The sequence below is a fragment of the Limulus polyphemus genome, unplaced genomic scaffold (assembly GCF_000517525.1).
Source record: "Limulus polyphemus unplaced genomic scaffold, Limulus_polyphemus-2.1.2 Scaffold1078, whole genome shotgun sequence".
Lineage (NCBI taxonomy): Eukaryota > Metazoa > Arthropoda > Merostomata > Xiphosura > Limulidae > Limulus > Limulus polyphemus.
Window position 1 is genome coordinate 163,926 of NW_013666688.1, and position 17,944 is coordinate 181,869.

At 33.3% G+C, this 17,944-nt stretch overlaps 1 protein-coding gene across 9 annotated transcripts in view; it reads right to left on the minus strand.

The window, feature by feature from the left end:
- LOC106462031 (vitellogenin receptor-like) overlaps window positions 1–8,032 on the minus strand; it is a 29,499-nt gene extending 21,467 nt beyond the window's left edge. For 5 of the 9 annotated variants that reach the window (XM_022389156.1, XM_022389150.1, XM_022389154.1 and 2 more), the window contains exons 1-9: window positions 7,736–8,024; window positions 6,828–6,968; window positions 5,969–6,085; window positions 5,395–5,520; window positions 4,993–5,214; window positions 3,316–3,487; window positions 2,584–2,785; window positions 2,263–2,458; window positions 1,577–1,696 (exon numbers count right to left, since the gene is read on the minus strand). In XM_022389156.1, the coding sequence (XP_022244864.1) occupies window positions 1,577–1,696; window positions 2,263–2,458; window positions 2,584–2,785; window positions 3,316–3,487; window positions 4,993–5,214; window positions 5,395–5,520; window positions 5,969–6,085; window positions 6,828–6,968; window positions 7,736–7,868 (1,429 nt within the window). In that variant the 5' untranslated portion in view covers window positions 7,869–8,024. Of the gene's footprint in view, window positions 1–1,576; window positions 1,697–2,262; window positions 2,459–2,583; window positions 2,786–3,315; window positions 3,488–4,992; window positions 5,215–5,394; window positions 5,521–5,968; window positions 6,086–6,827; window positions 6,969–7,455; window positions 7,477–7,735 lie in introns of those variants that run through there. The other 4 variants (XM_022389149.1, XM_022389152.1, XM_022389151.1 and 1 more) reach the window with 4 other exon arrangements.
- Window positions 8,033–17,944: the final 9,912 nt, after the last annotated feature.

A 17,944-nucleotide genomic window follows, 5' to 3' on the forward strand; every position in this document is an offset into this window, starting at 1 on the left:
AAGACAGGTTTTGAACTTCTGGAAAACTAAAAATATGAAATTGTAGTATATTGAAATATAGATTATAGAAGAACATTCTATGAAGCAATAGTGGTCAGTTAAAGATAGCAGTTTCAAGAGTGATTCTGTGCTGGTTATTGCAATACTTTGTACAAGTGTTTAAGTTGTGTAGAACAGTTACGGTGGCGGAAAAGTTAGGCCTACAAATTGACAGTGTTAGAGCTTGTAATAGGATTATAATTATAATAAGTTTGTTTAAGTTAGCTGAACATTGAATTATTTTTACCTACAACTTTGAAAGAACTCAAAAAAAACTTAAGAAAATCTTAAGAATATATTAATTAACTAATCTCATTTACCTTAATAAATCTCAATTGTGATACTTCAGTGCCCTGGTAATTTAAGTAAGGCCTTATTCATATCTCAGAAAATTTATTCCATCACTTAAGTTTGTCTCGCACATTTATTTCACATGTTAATACAATAAGTCTGTATTAAAGAGAAAAAGATTTAAGATGAAAATCTATCTTAAATTAAGCATATCTTTATATAATATGATTAACAATACAACTCGCGATACAATACAAATCTGATAAGGTATCATAAATCACCATGCCCCTTGTTACAATACTGGAGATTCATATGCAAGTGACTGTTTACTATGTCATGTCCATTAATGCAGTGACCAATAGGTCTGCAACTAATATACATAAACTGACTTTAACATGTAGGTTATGGATGTTAACCAATTAAATTAAATTTATTGGGATGATGCAGCTTTCAAATAGTATTTGTTGTCATTTGATTACTGCATTTCCCCCCCCCCCCCCTCCTCTTATATTGGAATTCCACAAGCTGCAAAAAGAAACATCCATTCAAGGGAGACCATCATAGATAAAGTGGAAAAGGTCAACAACAACTACAGTGCAAGCTAGGTGCCGAACATTCCATTTAGGAGGTTGTAGAGGTTATGCAAGTGCAATATACAAACTGTACAATGGTCAAAAGCATATTCATTCTTAACAAACATCATCCAGTTGTCAGTGTCAGAATGACTTCAGTATTTGAGCTATATTAAAGTTCTTGGACTAAAGATGAGTCTTATTTTGCATAGAATAAACTTATTGACTGAAGGCTCATCATATTGTGTGAATAGACATTTTGTAAATTCTGAATTAAAGTCATTATCTTTCCAATATAAGGTTAAGTCCAATGAATCACATACATATGTGCCAGGAGCTTCGTAATAAAGGAAATGATTACATGCTTGTTATACTCCAATTTTTCAGTAATGTAGAACTTATTATTGAAACTTAAGGTCCTGATGTAGTTATAAAACCAAAACCTACAGTCAATAAAACTAAAAGCTAGGAGTGCATGGATATATCACATGTTCTAAAAGTGTTGAACTTCATTTCTTAAGTTTCTATAGACAAATTTTAGTTATAAAGTAAACTATAAAAGCAACCATATCCCACACAGAAAAACTTCTATAGCAATGTAATGACTGATTATGTATGTATGTATGTATGTATGTATGTAAAGCAATTTTGAAATCATCCTCTGAACAACTTACTTTGACAAATATTTCCATCAACTTGTAATAAAAAGCCTGAAGGGCACACACAACGATATTGGTGTCTTGGTCCAAGTACACATAAATGACTACATGCTCCAGGCCAACATGGATTGGATACTGAAAATAATTTATAAATTGAAATTGTAAAAACAAATTAAAGCTTAAGCTTACAATAATTGTCAGTAACCCAACCGGGTAGAGATACACATACCACCAGTATTCTACTGAATCCTTTTAAGAATTAAATAAATTCATAACCAGAAGCAACTGATTGTTATTTAGACATGAATAATAAATTTCTAAATGTATTTCAAACTCCTGAACTATTATTGACTGGCTAGCCATTACTAAACAAAATAAATTTAACACTACAACATTATACATATAGCAAACTATCTCATGATTTCCCTCTTATATGGTGGCTTACAAATCAAAATTACATGCCACTGAGCTCTAGTAGTAGTAAGGAAAAAAGAATATTATATAGAAGTCAATAAAAATGGTTTAATATACTCTTAGCTTTGCTGAATATCTCATAAATTAGTAATAAATATTTTCACAACTGACGGCAGGGACCTGTCTGCTATTAATATGAAGTTATTCAAATTAGAGTACTGTTTGTTCATTTGCAAATAAAATTAGATCTCAGGGGTTAAGTTTAATGTTCAAAACTTTCCAATTACCAATGTCTCTCATAACAGGATGGTAAATGTGTATTCCCATAAGATGGTTATGGTGTTCACGAAATATTAGCTGTTGCTTCTTCCCTGTAAACTTATTACAAGACTCCAAGGAAAAGGTGATCCAATCACTCCAGTAAACCCAATCTTCAAACACAGCCAGAGAGAATGGATGAAAAATATCATCTCGGAAAATCACCTATAATAATGATAATAATACTTCAAAAAAAAAAAAAAAAGTTAAAAAACAAACTCACTTTGGGCTTTTGTACAATTATTTTACTGGGTTATAAAAAAAACTCCAAAATTTAAAGATGCACTTACTTTTCTCTCCTTTCCGTCTAATGTCAAATACTCGATCTTGTTTAATTTTGCATCAGCCCAGTAGAGACGATATAGAGCATAATCTATAGCTAGCCCATTAGGCCAGATCAGCTCTGTATCCACAAGTACAATTCTTTCAGAACCATCCATGTTACTTTGAGTAATTACTGGTGTTTTCCCCCAGTCTGCCCAATACATAACACTGAAAAATGTATTAAAACATTTCACTTCTACAATAGAATATTGTGCTTGTTATTACATATCTAAAGTTAATAAATATTTCAGATAAGAACTTATGGTTAAAACAAAATGTAAACCACACTGCCATATCCAATGAGACCTTTTGCCAAATACCAGGGCTCATCAGGTGAATTGAGAGATAGATTAGTGGGAGAGATACTAATTATATCATTGCTTAAACAATAACACTTTCCACTTAAACTAGATTAAGCAAGTTACCCCCCCCCCTTTTATTGTTTTTTTAACTTAATGTTATTTAAGGCATTACATGAGTATTGAGGTATTTGTTAGAAAACAAAAAAATTAAGACTAATCTATTATTATTTTTACTTAATTAATATTCAGAAGCTGACAATGTTTAGCAATGTTTGAACTACAAGAACACATTTTTTGTTCCCATTACTGACAACACTAATTACTGCACAAGATACCTTCAGTAAACTTAACTTTAATGATTATGTCTATCAGTTTGTTTTGATCTTGTCTACCTACCCTCTGGCAGGATTCAAAACTAGTGAACGAGGTTTGTCCAAATTTTCTGAAATTAGCACATGACATGCTGAACCATCAATTTTGCATACAATTATTTTCTTCAGATCTGTATCCGTGATATAGAGATTTCTTGCTAGCCAGTCAAAAGCAACACTTTCTGGAGCAACCAGCCCTGCAATTAAACATTATGGAAATAACAGCACAATACAGAAAGCCAAAATACCAGGAGACATTCAGTCAAAAACACTGAAGATGGGACATGATATTATTCTCAATATATGATATACTATAAATGAGTACCAGTACCACCAGTAATGACAGCCCAGTACAGGTACTGGATGAAGTGTACCACCAGTACTGAGTGAAAACCCTGTTACAAACCAAACTTTACTTGTAGAATGCATATTTAAGTAACAGAACTTAAGATCCAGATTTGTTCACAATCTATGGTGTGGTTATTTTAGAGCAAAACCACATTGGGCTATCTGCTGTATCCACTGTAGGGAATTTAACCACAGATTTTGGCATTGTAAATCTGTAGTCTTACTGCTGTCCAAGTGGACCACAAACTATGGTAACAATTTGCATATCCAATTACCTTGACAACCCTTTTGGTCATACAGGTTAAGATCCCAAACCATTTTGTTACAATTCAGTTGGTATGGTAATTTAGAAGTGCAGATGACATGCATTTTTTGGGTAGATTACAAACATTCCACAATTATAAAGTCAGATGAGGTATGAGATTACCATTTCAAAAAAATGGATCATTTTAGTGTTAAATTGTTTAAATAAATTGAAAAGTATGACTATCATGGCAAGGGTAGAGGCTACTATGTGACTAGCTACCACTTCCACACTGGAGGTATAAATAATGTTACAGCTTGTTAACAGAATTACCCTAGAACAAAATAGTCTATTGTAGTTAAAGTTAATCTGTCTTCGAATTACAAACATGGTAATTAGCAAAGACTTAAGTACATAAAACAAAAGTGTTCACAAACCTTCACAAATCCAAATGGAAACCAACAATATGGTCACCACAGATGATGAAGGCTGCTCTCTACATTGTACCTTTTGTTTATTTAATTGAAACAAGTCAGCAGATGTTCATAAAATATATTTACTTATTTATTTTAGGTCATGAAAATTTAATATTTTAGAAATACATCTACAAAAATACTCACAGATTTAGTAGTTCTTAATGGTAGTATACAACTTAAGTTTAAAATCAAAGTATGTTTTAGCTAGTGATTTAAATGGTGGTATATGAAGTTGAAGGTCAAAGTTTGTAACTAAGTACTAAGTTTGTGTGTGCATGTGCACTTTTATTTATTTATTTTTTTTTTTGACATGCATACACAAAGATGAGTTTACACAATTTTACTAACTTACATATAATTAAATGCAACCATTTCACAATTTAGAGCATCAGATTCCACGAGTCATGAAGTGATACCATCCTTCACACTCACAGTGACAACCTGAAAGTGTTCCACACTCAGCCATTTTAATGACTGTTACAAAAACAGTTTCATTCAAATAGTGATCAACATTATTCAATCTTTACCAATGAAATAAAAATTAACGTTTTATCCAAGTAAAAAGAAGATTAAAGTTAATTCTCACTTTGTCATCAAAAATACTAAACCTAGAGACCACAGTCAATAAACTTACCATTTGTTATGATAGGACGAAAATCTGTGCCATCCAATAGACAAGAATAAATTCCTGTAGCATCAATGTTAATGTCAATCCAATAAACACGTCCTTCTACAGGATCAAAATCAACTGCAATAGCTCTTGACAAGGAGTTGTATATAGGGAAAAAATGCTGCGATCTCAGCCACAAGCCTCTGATGCTTCGACTGTTTGAAAAGATGAGTAGTGGTTCCTGCCCTGCATAGAGTAATTTTTTTTTTTTTTTTTTTTACACTATTTCATACCCAAATTTAAAAGTCAGTGTTCAATGTGGACATTAGAGTGAAAAACAATTTAAAACACTATGCGCTACTCCATAATACAGGAGTTACTATTAAGATTAATGACATGAATTTTGTAATACTGATGAAAGCTTACCTTCTACTTCACATGAATTATTTGACACAAGATAACCTTTCTGACATGTACAGGTGTAACTACCAGCAGAGTTCTCACAATACTGACTGCACATTCTGTGATCAGAGTCTTCACATTCATTTACATCTACAAACAAAGTAATTTGATGGCAAAGGAAATGTTAATCACATATAACCAAGAAGAAAAGAAAAGCACATACAATTCATTGTTCATTGAAATGAACAGTTCAATGCAAGATGTTCTGCAACAATGTCATGCCCAATAAATAAAATAAATGCAATAAAATAAATGTTTTGTTAGGTGTTCTCTCCTTGTTCTCTATGCATTACTTTTGAGATCTTGTCCTATTCCCTTCACAAACACTTCCCAAATGAAATTTAAAAAACAAGGTTCAGCCAAGTTTAAGAACTTAGCATACAGACAATACAAATTGCTCAAAACATTTAAAGAATTAAATATTATTACTACTAATAGAAAAACTACCACCATTAAATACTCTCCCCCTTCAATTCACTAAGTAAAACATTATTATTATTATGACATGTGATCTGAAATGCAAGTGATTAATTTTTACCTTCACAATTAATTCTGTCATTTTTCAGCTGGTATCCTTGGGGACAAATGCACTCAAATCCTGTTGGCATTTTAAGGCAATCATTGGAACAATTGGAATTGTGGCATTCATTGACATCTATTTAAGAATAATCATGCCAAATAATTCAAAAACTATGAACAAGTACCATGCAACAAATTCTGTACTTAAAAGTAAAAACTGTTCATGAAACAGGTATCAAAAGTGAGGACATTATTATTCTGGTTCCTCACCCTAATAACAACTAAGTAAATAACCTTGTAGACACACCTTTTTTTCATTACAGAGTTAATGATCTGAAAAATAAACAGAACAAGTTTTGAGCTGCAACTAATGCCATTATACTGTTTTAGGTCAAACTTAAGCCTACCATTTATTTATTTATTTTTAATTAAAAGAATTCTATACAGAAACTAAAACCAATAGTTGGTTTTATACATCTGAATATGAAAGTATGGGGTGGAGGTGAAGACCGCAATTAGACAATGGAAAATATTTTAATCAGCAAAAGTTTTCCCTCATACTTGCATTTGTCCAATGTATTATCAATTCTAAAGATTGTAAACAGTTATCCTGGCACATTAGAATATAAAGTGTAACTGTTACCATAGTTGACATCATAGTTTGCAATTATAATCCCAGCAAACAGTTAGATTTGAAGTATAAAAATAAAATAAAAAGTTACTTTCTACATAAAGGGCAATAGAGATAAATCTTTTAACTAACAGACAGAATGTTACACAATATCTATAGCACATGATACATTTTGGGAACGTTCACAGTAGAGTTCAACATGTTGTACATCCCATTATTACAAATAGATCTATTAGTCAACATTTACCACAGTGCCCTCCTTCATCTTCTCCATCAAGACAGTCTTTCTTGTTATCACAAACTTGTTTCAGTTCTATACAACTTCCATGTTTACACAGAAACTTTCCATGTTCTTTAGTACACAGACTGACTGCTAGCATTGTATTATCTGTTGACAAAGATAAAATTTAACATTCATAAGGTCTGCCCTTTTATTTTATATTTATTTGTAAATAAACAACAATTTTCTATTTGTAAAGATTAAAAGGTTCACATTTCTTATGTTCAGGAGAATAATCCTATTTATGGTCATTATCCTACTCATTTTAGATTCTTATACATACAACCCTACTGCAGGTATAATAATGTGATTCAAGCTTCATTATGTACAACAATGCATAATAAAGTTTTGATAGCATGAAAAATAAAAACTTAAATCCTTGGGATATTTACCAATTGCGTTTAAAGTTTGAATTAAATTACAGTTCTTTAAAATTAAAAACTGAAGGGTTATGTTTTTGTTTGGAAAAGAGGAGAGTGAGGGGTCCACTTTGTCCTCTGTTTCTCAATTCTTTAAGATTTAAGAATAAATATTTGTAGTATATAATATTAAAAAGGCATTTTCTAAGACTTCCCAAGCATAATGAAATGGGTACCTTTCTTCATATAAATTATTCTTCTACTCAACTGTTGTCAAAGTATCGAATCTTGTGTATAAAAGCAAATGAGGTATATACTTATAAGCATTGTGATAAATCATTTACGAAATGCAGGTTTTTTTCTATTTCAAAATCATAAAATTCTATTAATGGAGTAGTAAATGTATACATTCTATAATGATTAAAATCACTAATTAATTGTAATGCAATTACTTTAATGAAAGGTAATACTTTTAAACAGCAACAATATAAAATCAAAGTTAACTATCAAACTTACTACAGTTTTCTTCATCAGATCCATCCTTACAATCTTCAGTGCCATCACAATGCCACCGCTTAGGAATGCACTGATGGTTTTTACACTGGTAACCATTACAGTTTGAAACATTTTCTGTTAAAGCAAAAGGCATGAAAAACTAACAACTAAAGTAAATATTAATTTCACATAAAGACTGGGTATACAAACATGCACCAAGTTTATGCTAGAGAAATTCAACATTGACAAATTCAAATAACGAACCAAAGCACCAACTTCTCTTTATATATCATCAGTTTAGGGGGCAGCCATATTACCATCATTAATATCAATCATTAACCATTAACTAATATACTACTACTTATTACATGAAAATCCAAGTTTGCGATATGCAAAACTCTTAAATGACAAATATTAGTGTCCTTGTATTTGTCATTTATGATTTAAATATTAAATCTGTTCTTGGGCTAATAAGGTAATTGAAATTAGGAAAGTACGATTTTTGTCATTCTTATTGCCTGGTGCTTCTACGTTATATTTAAACTAAGAGTTCTGATTTTGCATTCAAAGTATATAATGGTAGTGGTGCATGTGAAAGAAAATTTTGCAAACATTCTTATAATCTAAAGGTAACAGGCATTTCCTTCATATTAAACTATATTACTCTATCCATTGTTCTAAGCTACTGTTATTAATTCTTACTCTTAGACGCGATTGAGCTCCAGACTGTATATTGTTATGTCTCCGTTTGTTAATTGATTTTCCGTAAATTCGTTCCGACGAAACTTTAGCGACACAAGTCCTTTCTTAAATAAAACTGGTTTATTCTTTCTGAATATAACTTTGCGATACACTTAATTTCAACAGTCGCGCTATAATTCTCAACGTACGTGTCACGTGCTCGACCTCAACAATACTCCGTTCAATTACTCATTACCTCCCCGTCGCTTCGTGTGTGTGTGTGTGTGTGTGTGTGTGTGTGTGTGTGTGTATATATAAACACACACACACACACACACACACACACACGAGACTACACTATATCTAGAAAGATCACGAGATTTAAGGAAAAGACGTGAGAGTTCGAGAATGACGTGACCTCGATGTCGTAACAATATGAAAGTGACACTACGCTAACTAATAATTCCTCAGTGGCAAACACCTAAAACTTCAAAAGCAGCGTTCGATAATTTTTTTTTTTTTTAATATAGTCTTTCTGTAATTTCAATAGAAAAAAAAATTCTAACTCCAATTTCGCATTCATTTGAAGGTCTATTACTTTGAATTAATTAATAGTTTACGGACAAAACTGAAATTGGCCGGTAACATTTGAAACTACAAACTTTCTACAGCATTAAGTGATAATTCTATGAAAACTAAACAACTGAAACAATTTATCGCCTCCTGTTTTAAACAGGATTATCTAACAAAACGCCCTCTAGACATTTATCATTCAGCTAGTGCAAACAAATTGAAACCTTCCCTTACCACAGTTTTGTTCATCTGTGCCATCCAAACAGTCGTCTTCCCCATCACACTGCCATACCACAGAAATGCATTCCAGCGTTTTTAAACAAAGAATTTCTGTGTCTGTACACACCCTCTCGTCTTTCGACGATAAAACTGGAATAATTATCAATACATAAATGATTAGCAGTTGTTTACTTAAGCTTTTTTTATACATTATAATAATAGCTTGAATGTATTGTTTTTGCTATTTGGCCAATGTACATGTGAGGGGGGGGGGATTCTTGCTGCATTTAGCTATGGTATAAATACAATCAATGATGCTTTGCCAACTTAACTGAAAAATAATGTTATAATATATATATAAACTTACTGCCCTGATAAGTGTATCTGAAGGTTACCGAAGTGACGTCAAGTGCTAATGTTAAGAACTAACGATACTACTTCAATGTGAAATTACTCTTGCAGCCATTTAGTTTACACACAACCAGTAATGTCAGTGTGGAACATTTAAATTAGAGAAGCACATTGGTCAAAGTGTTTTAACTCCAGTACCACGCTTATTGCATCTGCTCGATTTACAGGGCTAAGGTTGATATATTACTTTTAAGCCTTTTTTTTTGGGGGGGGGGGGAATACTACAAGAGTGCAAAACACAATCCACCCAAAATTGAATACTTTGATTACAACTTTCACAACTTCTACAGATTCCACGTAACTAACGACAGGCATAACGTCAACAACGTATCGAGAAATATTTTACCTATTATTAAATAATAACTATTACATCTTAATTACCTGACGCGGAAATTAACATCGCCTCTGGTCTCACCTAACAAGTTTTATATTGTTCAAGTAATTTCTCAATTCTAAATCCTACTATTAAACTTTAAGGTATAATTTCGCAAGACCAAACACTATGCGAACAGACGAACAAATTTTCGCGAAACCAAACTTTTAAATGCATGTGTTAATACTTATTCGGTCGAACTGTCCGGTCTGCTGGACAAATACTGTTCTTTTCCAACATGGCAACTCGGATATTATAGATTCTCTAGATTAAAAATAACAATAATACTACTCTAATTTCCCAACATAGTTTCAAATGAAGTGTATAATTATACGTTAACTCACCACAATCCAATTCATCTTGTCCGTTTCCACAATCGTTCTCACCATCACAAACCCAGAAGTTCGCTATACATCGTCCATTTCCACATTTGAACCACGTATTTGGACAGTCGTCTTCTAGTACAACGGAAATTTTAGAAGGAACAAACAAGCTACTTAGTACGGTCTTTTTTCATGTTATTTTCAGCATTATATGCAACAGTGAAATTTCATTCAGTCCCAGGATATACCCCTCGAATTTATTTAGTACAACGAATTGAAATGTTAGTACCAGAACCTGCATTATTATTTCTTTTTGTGAGCTATTTGTTGACGGCTTGACGACTGCTACATTCGAACGATTTCGCAAACGAACAAGCGTCGATAGTTACCATTTCGGAACATTTTTAACATAGTGACTGGGCGACATTGAAGAAAGTTTGTCACCTAGTAAATGAAATTTTAAACAACTGAACGACTTTTTTTTTTTTTGAAAAATCACAACTTTTTCTTTACTGTATAATGGATTTCATACATGTTCACATTAAACTTGGTTCTTTCGTATAGCGGCAATATCACATTATATTTCGAAAAAGTTTCAAATTGAGGCTTGGAATACAACAACATTGTTGAAAAATGATTACTAGTACCCTTAAATGATAGCTCAGTTATTTAAAATATTACCTGAATACGGAATATAATAATTATCATTTTTGTGACGGATTATTCACAACGTCCCGAACTCTACCTACTACTAGTATTAGAGCTTAAACATTTAATAGGCATTGATAAACAACGTTTAAAAATATATTCACATTTAATATTACAAATAAGCATATTTGATTATTACATCAATCGGAATCATTCCAAAATATAGCAAAGGTATTAACATTAACGTCAAGTTCGGATAGGCTCAAGATCCCAACTTGTACCATGTCATGCAAGATAAGATATCTCACTTAGAGAAATTGGAACAATCACTACTAAATTTTTAGACACACAAGCTTTTCCAAATTCTAGTTTGTTACGATGCGTGCACGAATTTCCTACTTTTGAGAAATCCATCTCTAAACCTAATATTTTTAAACATTATATTGCAAGATAGGTTTCTAAATACTCAATTACTATTTAGATGACCTATACGCCAAGCTAAAGAACAGGTTATATAGAATTAAAAGCCAGAAGAACTGACACTACATAACAAATAAGTAGTAATTGACGACTTCATACTATTACAATACATAATTTCATACACTATAAAAACAACCAATACTCATAGGCTGTAGATTGAATCATATTTGATTTAAAGCCATTTCCCTAAATTCAAACAAATTACTAAATTCTAGTTTGTTTAGTTTTTCTCCCCTCCAAAAAAAGTTTCAGGACAATAAATAAAACTTACCAACGGATAAGACATCAGATGCCCCTAAAATAAAAACCATAATACACCAAACTCTCAACATTATGGTAAAAGAATCAATTAATACAAAAAAACTAATACTGTCATAATTTGTAAATTATATTAATTACACTAACAAAAACAATAGGGACAGACTATCCTTCACTACTGTTCCATCGCTGCTTGCTTTATAGTTTTCAACTACCTACGAGGTGTCGCTTATTAACAGACAGTAGAAATGGCAAAACGTGGAGGTAAGTAAAGGACAGTGTTACAAATATATTCTTTGCATAAATTAGTGTAAATTGAATCAATTAATGTTTTGAAACTGCAAATAATACGTCAAAGGTACTTAATTTGTTGTGTTAAATACACTTTGTAGGGTAATGAAAGAAATAATGGTAAAACTATATCGAACCTCATGTACTCAATACTAATATTCAGCTCGTCTTTGTTTTCTCAGCACATCCTTTCCGTATGAATGGGTGATCCCGTCTTTAGAAGAAACTAAACATATGTAGAGGGAGCCACAAATATACCCTTATTTATATCAACTTCGACAAGTTCTCATAAAATTTATACCTTTCATTTCAGCATGAAATTATAATGATTTTTTTTTTATTTTGTGGGTATATTAATTCTTTGGTTCAGGAAGTAGTTAGCCACCTGTTGGTCAATTATTTCTTAACGTCAGGGCCGTTTTATCCAGTGGGCAAAAGGGGTAGTTGCCCAGGGTCCACTGCGCGTTGCGAGTAAATTAACAAAGAATAAAATATGAATGGTATAATAAAATAACAATAATGAACCAGTTTTTAAAAGAAATATATTTTTCCTTTTTATTTCTTAATTTTTTATTACTAATAAATTGAGTTTATCCATTTGTATGGTAATTTCTTGAAGCAAGGGTAATCAAGGGGGGGGGGGCTCAATAGTTTATACTTTGCCCGGGCCCACCAGTGCCTTAATACGGCACTGCTTAACGTAATAAAAATAGTACTTTATTTAGATTTTTAAATTCATGATTTCAGTTTATTAGTTATATAAATAACTTATCAAATTATCGTCACGTTCATACTCTTTATATTTATTGTTGCACAATTCTCTCTCTCCCTCATCAGCGAATCAAACTCAGAGTAGCTGTACTGATGAAGCGTCGCCATCTAGTTCTAAATCTTGCGCTGCAAGACAGACGGATACAAGTCCAAATTTTGGTCAATGGTCCGCTTGGTTGTTTTGACTATACGAATGTTTGATCTCCAACTCGCTTGCTGTCTGTAAAATGTTACTGACAGTCAAGGTAGATTAATAAAATTAAAAATCTTACTGTTAGTGCTCTCTGTTTTCAGGTTATTGTGGACGGAGCTCGGAACTGAGATTTTCTTATTTTTCGTTTTTGGCCAGTCAATCTTGAAAATATAACCGGAAGCCTCATCCTTCAAGATATCCAGGGATAGCAGCAGACTCTCAAGCATCCTGAACAGAAGTGTTACATCATTAGCATAATCCAGAACAGTAAATATGTGGTCATCGATGGTGACACCAAGGAAATCTCTGTGCATTGTGTTTTTAAATATCCAGTCCTTTGGCGAAAGAAAGATTTATAGGTTATACAAAGAGGCTCACCAAAATCTGTTCTTGTTCTGCGTGACAATATTTAGTTTCACAATACGATCCACCATAATGAATAAAAGATCATTAGAGAAGCGTTGCCGTGATCAAAGTACATTTACCACCAACATTTATTTTTGTCCTTCTTGAATTCCGTGCAAAGATACTTGAGAGCTATCTGCGCTAGTTGCCCCTAATTTTGAAGTGATATACTATAAATGAAAGACAAATCAATGTTACCCACTGTTAGGTCTTGGGCTACTCTTTAGTAACGAACAGTGGGATTGACTTTCACATTATAATGATTCTAAGGCTGAAAGAGCTAACATTTTAGGTGATGGGTTTCCATCCCGATATCCGCAGGTTGTGAGTCGAGCGTCTTAATCACCAAATTATGTCAAGCATACCCCCAAATCTACTCAAAGCAGAATGAGTACAAAGACTCGTGTAAAGATGGGCAGTAGTGTGATCTTACGATGGTTCTTACAAATAGTTTGTTACCTTTGCTCTTATAGTATTAATATTATCCCTATTTTCCAGTCAGCTGGTGTTTGTTCAGTTTGCCAGACGTTTCTAATTATGCCAGTCAACCATTTCTTCACACTGCTCCACCAATATTAGTATTTCTGATGTGATGTTGTAGCTGTCTGGTGCTTTTGCATTATTGAGAGACTTGAAGACTTTAGCTATTTCAGATAGAGTTCGGTGCTTGTTATTATCTGGCATAACAAGATCAACTGACACATGTAAATCCTTGGAATAAGGCTGCTGCTGGATGGCTGAGTAGATTACGATACTACTCTCTTCATACCTCAACGTTTTGTCAAAAGTTTACCTTCCTTGTTTTGCAAAGGTAGTGATAAAGAATGATAGGAAATACTGAGCTTTATTAATTTTGAAAATGCACATCTTATATTGTGATACTAAAGAACCTTATCTGATTCCCTTGCAATTTTGTTAGCTTATTCCTGTTGATTTTGAATAATCCATTTTCCTTCTAATTGGGCTTCCATTTTCTCATGACCAACAGAAGTGACTTATCACTGATACAATTGCAGTTTCTGTGCTTCGTCAGTCTAAGTTGCTGTAAAGCAGTTTCATTCAATGTAGACTGACAGATATTCCAATCAGAACTCCCCAAGGCAGAGACAGGTAACCTGGTTCTTCCTGACAATAAACTGCATGACACTTTTCAGAGAGAGAAAGAGAATATAAAGCATCTTTGGCATCATCGTATGACTGATTGAATGGAAAATAACCACCTACTGCTACAAGGAATCCTAAATGGGACCTTAACCATCTAATTTAAATACAAGCCTATCATCATCTGGTGGCCATGCAGTTAAAGCTTGAGCTGTATCTCGACTCATATGAGAGGTCATTCCACTTTGTCGACCAGAAAATATAAAGTTTTAGGTCGTCAAGAAATTAATGTCGTATTTTAGAACACTTTCATTAACCCCCCCCCCCCAAAAAAAAACGTACATCACGTATAATATAATAATAATAGTTAAATGAACCACCTAAACGTCACGTTAGTGTAGCCCATATAATGTGTATCGTTTAATATACTCTAATCCCTTATAGTGATGGTACACGACGAAACACACATTCGGCATGTAATGCTGCTTGAATACAAGAAAGGAAACAACGCCTCTGTAGTAAAAAAAAATAAAAGAAGTTTATGGAAATGTTTTGAATATTCGTAAGTGTCAACGATGGTTCAGCAAATTTCGTTCAGGTAACTTTAGCCTCAAACTGTGAGGGCAGGGGCTGACATGTTGGAACTGATATTGACGCTTGTTGAGTCTAACCCTGAAATAGCCCTGAAATTGCATATCTCTCATGAAACAATACGTAAACATCTAAGGAATATGGGGAAAACTCCATAAAGAAGGTGTTTGGGTGCCTCACAAACTCATCGATGATCATTGTTTCCAACGTGTGACTGTTGTTTCTCTTCTGGCGCATAGTGCGCGTGAACCATTTTTGGACAGAATTGTCACCGGTGATGAAAAATGGATTCTCTATATGGATATTAAATGCCAAAAACAATGGCTCAGTCCTAGACAAAAACCACTTCCGACCCAAAAACCTGGACTCCATCCACAGAAAGTGATGCATTGCATTTTGTGGGACATCAAAGGAGTAATTCATTTCGAACTCCTCAATCCACAGCGAACTATCAATGCAGAGATTTATAATCAGCAATTGAAACGTTTAAATCAAGCCCTTCACTCATCAATCTGAAAGGTGTTCTTCTTCTCCACGAGAATGTACGTCCACATGTGGCACGTTTAATGCAACACAGGATTATTGAGTTGGTTGGGATGTTCTCCCTCGCCCACCATATTTTCCAGATATGGCAGCATCAGATTGCCATCTTCGGACATGGTTTCTCCAGCGTCAAGCCAGCACATATGCTGTAGGTCCACCATGCTGATATTAGTTTCAATACCAGATGCCGAACTGTACCTACTTTTGAGGGTGATCTGACGTTTCGAGTGACAAGTCTGATGGGTTTCTTTTGTCCACCTTAGAGAACTTTTCACAACTGGCACTTCTTGGTTATTCATCAGTAATTCCTTGACTGATGTAGTTCCTCTGATCACTCGCCACTAACCACTGAAACAATTATCCAATGACTACAAACCACTTCTTATATTGAACTACAGAAACGTTGACCTACGGGCAACTATTCTAACAGGAACTTGACGAGCTGAACGATGTGTTTTTCTGTCATGAAATTGCTCCTAACTTCTTCTACTGCATCTTGGTGAGAAATTTGATGTGCTTCTGTAGTTCGGGTTTGTTCCTGGCTTCTTCTCACTGGATCTTTCCTCATAACTTGGTGAGCAAGCCTATCTCTTTCTTGCTCTTTCTTATTGTAACTTGCATCCTGACGTTTCATTTTCTTTCTCAAAATTCCGTTTGGCAATTTTTGGCATCGTGATTTTCGATGTTTTTGATCACTTTATACTCATACTGAAAAAAAAAAGTTTTTTAACCCACGAAGAATGAATTACTACAAAATTCCTGCAAATTTGTATACAACGATCTACGTGCGAAAGGACTTGCGATTCATTCGGCCACAAATCAATTTAATTCATAGCGTACGCTTGGATTCTCCAGCAGAAAAAGTCACTTTTCTTCTGAAATATCACAATGATTCTCTACTAGAAAGAATAACTTTGAAATTCTACATTAAATTCACTTTACCACAATTTTAGAAGTTTTATTTAAAATATAATCTCGTTGACAATAATAAATGTACAAAATTAACTTACATTATTAAAAAGTAAAGAAGTACCGTTAAGGAAGCGATTTAGGAAAAAATATTATATAATAAGGTTCTATTATTTCTTTACTTTCCCTTTTGGTGCGATATAAAGCTATTATTGATTTATCTCTTAAAAAAAAGTGGATACATGCACTAAATAAACTTTTTATACGAGACCCAATTGTTAGGAACTTCTCTTTATGATGTTGAAGTTTCGTCCAAATGGGAGAAGATTTGCTGATAGAGGGACATTACCCTCTTATATATATATAGATTATATTTAAAGTCTAACACATATGTAGCATGTTTTTTCTCGAATTTTTCATAACGTTTATACTACTATTATACTAACGTTGTTCAAGTTCCAGAAATATTAACCAGTGTGCTGTCAATAAAACTAAATGCACAAATAATAATGATTTTCAAACGAGACCCGAAACTCGAGCGCTTTCAAATAGTTCACTATTATTCTGAAAAAGAATAGTGATCTATTCGAAAGCGATCTAGTTTTGGGTCCCGTTTGAAAACTATTACAACTTTTGTGTGTGTGATCCTGTGTGATAACTTTTTTAATCAGAATGCACAAATAATAGTACTTCCTGTGAATATTTCGAATTTAAAATTACAAATGATAAAAATATATATGTCACAAAAACGCACGTGACACACTAGAGGTTATAACTTCAAATGAAACCATTCACGGAGTAAAATGGTCAAGCGTGGCTTAGTGGTTAGCCTACCAGGCTGCGTATCGTAGGGTCCAAAGTTCGTAGCGAAATCTCGCTAAACATTCGTGACCACGTTATGAAAATGAGAGTAAATCACGTTATTCGGTTCCAACCGAACAAAGTCCATGTAAGCGGCAAATAATGTTGACTGGATGCCCTCTTCATTTTCAGTATAGTGCAAAATTAGTAACGGCTATACGTGAACTTAAAAGGTCTTTGATCTGACCGTTTAACCCAACGTGTGGAAACGTTGCCACTCAATTGAAAAAGTCCAGTTTCTAGAAAGTGTCAGTGAGAGGATACAATATACACCACTTTATCTCTGTATTAGGAAATCATTTCAACAATTACTACAACTATTAAGCATTAAAAGAAAATTAAATAAAAATAAAAAATTGCAGTCTAGTTTAATCAGTAATGATGGAACTCCATCTCTTTAGAGAAAGTACCTGTGACATTTCAAATTCTGTTTTTCTTCGAACTAACATATCTGGTCAGTTTGTTTGTTTTTGAAGTTCGCGCAAAGCTACACGAGGGCTATCTGCGCTAGCCGTCCCTAATTTAGCAGTCCAAGACTAGAAGGAACTTTTGGGCTACTCTTTTACCAATGAATAGTGGGATTGACCGTCAATTACTAA